Here is a 3,448-nt window from a genome sequence, read left to right as displayed (position 1 = left end):
TGGAATGTTCCATAGAATACACTTATGTGGAAGATCCGTTGAGGGGCCAATCACTGACACTCCCTATATATTGCTAATATTTCATATACCTAAGAGGGCCATTTATATTTGTTTCCGATTTTGTATATGCACCTTATGTACTGTTATTTCTGTTTACTTGACCGTTTTGATATTAAAAATTTATAATCAAAACCCAATAAAATGATTGAACATAAAATATTTGGTGGAAAAACTACCTACCAGGTTCTTCTTTTCATTCATACTACTACAAAATAAGCACCAAAAGCTTTTTTTGATATAGAGAAATGGCATAGAGTAGACTTAAATACGGGATGAGTAATAAGATTTGTAGTATGGTTACTGCGCATATAGCCAATCAATTCTTATTGCTTATAAGGTCCATGTACTAATGTGTAGGCACTATATCTCTACCTGATACCACTAACACAATAAACCACAATACAAGACTGTAAAGTTGCCCAAATGGTTCTCCTGTGGCTCCTCTAAAATTTTCAGTGGTCAACAAAAGTCTTTTATTCCTTGTGTTTTCTTCCATAGATCCTGTCAAGGAGGCAGGAAAGCTCTTGGATCAAGTCAAGCTCCCCCACCTCCTCAGCTTTGAAAACTTGCCCCTTTGCACTGCCCCCAACTCCACATCACTGTAATCCTGTTTGAAATTACTGTGTGTGTGTGTGTTTTGTCTATCAGTTCAGAGACAGACTGCTCATCCCCATTCAGCACCACAAATGCTCTGGTAATGTGCACAGCGCTGGTGTAAATAAGAGCTATAATGGAGGACTCAAATCAAACATCTCCAGGAACATTCATCCTCCTTGGTCTTTCTAATGTCCTGTATCTTCAGATCATCTACTTTATGGTGTTCTTGTTGATATATCTGATAACATTAATAGGAAATGTTCTAGTGATTATTGTGGTGAGGATCAACCCAAAGCTCCACACCCCCATGTACTTCTTCCTGACTAATCTCTCCGTACTTGACATCTGCTTCTCTTCCACCATCGTCCCCAGGCTTCTCTTCAATACTTTGTCCAGAGACAGAAGTATTTCTCTGTTGGGATGTGCTCTTCAGATGTATTTCCATTTGACATTAGGAGCAACCGAGTGCGTAATACTTGCCGTCATGGCTTATGATAGGTATGTGGCCATTTGTTTGCCTTTGCACTATATGAACATCATGAGTAGGACAGTGTGCGCTTATACCGCCATTGGATCATGGGGTTTTTGTTTCATTAATGCAGCCATGCATGTGGGCCTTGCCTTCCATCTACCCTTCTGTAGATCCCATCATGTCAACCACTTCTTCTGTGAGTTGCCTCCATTCTTTCGAATCTCGTGCAAAGACCCTTTTTTTAATGACTTAATAAAATTGATCGCCGCCTTGATCCTAGTCGTGACAGCATTCTTTCTGATTCTAATCTCATACATCCAAATCATCTGCAATATTTTGAAGATTTCTTCTTCTCAAGGCAGACAAAAAACGTTCTCCACATGTGCGTCTCACCTCATAGTAGTGTCTATCTATTATGGGACTATTATGTTCTTGTATCTAAGACCTCACTCTGCTTCCTCTCCGGAGGTAGACAAGGCCGTATCCCTTATATATACAGCTGTGACTCCAATGCTGAACCCCATCATTTACAGCATGAGGAACAAGGATGTTATCAATACAATCAGAATGAAGCTTATAAGGCAGGCGAAAAACCATTAAAAAGATAACATTTGGATTTTTTTACCGATCCCAAACATGAATATAAGAGAAAACTGGGTACACGGTTGGTTGTTTCAATTATATATAGGTAGAGATGTAACTAATTGCAGAATTGCTTTAATCAATGCTGTAGTAAGGATTTAGTAGCTAAAGAAATTCTTCTTTATGTTAATATGTGTATTCAAATCATTCATCTCAAATTTAAATGCATGGAGTGTAGTTATTACTGGAGTAGTCCCCATGAGTTATATATTTAGTTCTATATTACAAGACAAAGATCTGATCTGTATGAATTATACTTAGGATATTGGAGAATTACCCCAATATAATAGTTCTTCCCAATTCACCTAAAAATATCTGCCAGATGTTTTTTCTGATATGCTAATTAGTATAGATGAGTCAACTTCAGAAAAGAAGAGTCATGTTTTATCCAGGCAGCCAGGGAACCACACCTCCTTGTTTTGAATGAGAGCTCAGTTTCTATTCAAATCTTGACCTGAGAAGAAAGGAAGTCTTCTTCCTGTCGGCTTCCTGTCCTTTCCAGAATGCTGTCCCTCTCACATGCTTGGTGAATTTAGCAGTGAGCACTGTGTGGGATCTTGTCACAATTTCAAGCACTACCATGATGGGCTGTCATGCAGCAATGAGGGGGCAACATGGACACAGGCAGAAAAAGTTTGGGGATCTATTTTACTAGTGGGAGGAGGCAGATTTACACTGGGATGCTGGCACTACATTTTTCAACCAAAACCAATTGGGGGAGGAAGTGAGTACGTTTTATTATGGTTGTTCTTGATGACAGATTTCCTTTCAGCGGATAGAATGAAATAAAAAAGACTAAAAATGGAGAATTGGCTTGGCCTCAAAAGGGGCTTTCTTCCATAAATAAACCTCCTAGGAGTTGGGGTATTAAAAGAAACCCACATGCATACAAAGGCACATATCCTGTCTCCCCTCCCAATTCCCGTCTTGCTCCAGTACTTCAGAGCTTAGGTTGTTTTGTGGATCATCGATCCTGCTACAACCAATAACCGGCCACCGGGGACACAAGCTATAATATCAATTTTCCAGGGGACTTCCTGTGTTGTCACCTGGTCCAAGGAGGCCATCCATTGGATGAAGTAGGTCATGCGACCCTTTGGAACATCTAGTCCAACATAGGAATCAAAACTGGAGATGGTGATGTGGGAGCTAAAAGCCAAATTAGGACATTTCACCACCTCTTTCATGTCCATCTCTTGATATTTAATACAATGAATAGAATGAATTTTCTTGTTTGTGATTGGCGAAGCCAGGATTTCTTTTGCAACCCAGAACCATCCATCTGATGGTAGAGAGTCTAATTAACCTATTGCTTACTACGACTTCCATGAAACTATGCTCATCGGCTCATAATTGTCAAAATTGTCCTAGGCTGGAGCAGATAGCCGGACACCTCCCATCCGAAAGTGGAAAGCTGAAAATATTGATATTGACTACTTTGGGATGCAGGGGGGGGGGGCTTGGGAGGAAAATCTTTTTGTTCCAGAATCAGCTGGACGAGGCATCAATGATGTAAAGAATTAAGTTTAATAAAAGTGGTCAAAGATCCCCTATAAGTCGTTACTTAAATTATTTGAAAATGATGGCCATGAAGTTGTTTTTTTGACATTTCTCAGGTGTTCACCTTTGCATTCTTTTAGACTCCTTATTTGTACATCGTTTATAAAGTTTTTGTCA

At 39.5% G+C, this 3,448-nt stretch overlaps 1 protein-coding gene across 1 annotated transcript; it reads left to right on the top strand.

Annotated features, from left to right (window-relative positions):
- The first annotated feature begins 790 nt into the window (after nucleotides 1-790).
- LOC140070000 (olfactory receptor 5G3-like) lies at nucleotides 791-1,729 on the top strand. Its single transcript, XM_072116332.1, has one exon. The coding sequence runs from the start codon at nucleotides 791-793 to the stop codon at nucleotides 1,727-1,729; it is 939 nt and encodes a 312-aa protein (XP_071972433.1).
- Nucleotides 1,730-3,448: the final 1,719 nt, after the last annotated feature.

The sequence above is a fragment of the Engystomops pustulosus genome, chromosome 7 (genome assembly GCF_040894005.1).
Source record: "Engystomops pustulosus chromosome 7, aEngPut4.maternal, whole genome shotgun sequence".
Lineage (NCBI taxonomy): Eukaryota > Metazoa > Chordata > Amphibia > Anura > Leptodactylidae > Engystomops > Engystomops pustulosus.
Note: the sequence above shows the minus strand (reverse complement) of the source record. Positions and strands in the feature narration are given on the sequence as shown.

Bases quoted from the DNA above. Each gene is read 5' to 3' on its own strand.
- LOC140070000 (XM_072116332.1), top strand. From the start codon at position 791: ATGGAGGACTCAAATCAAACATCTCCAGGAACATTCATCCTCCTTGGT.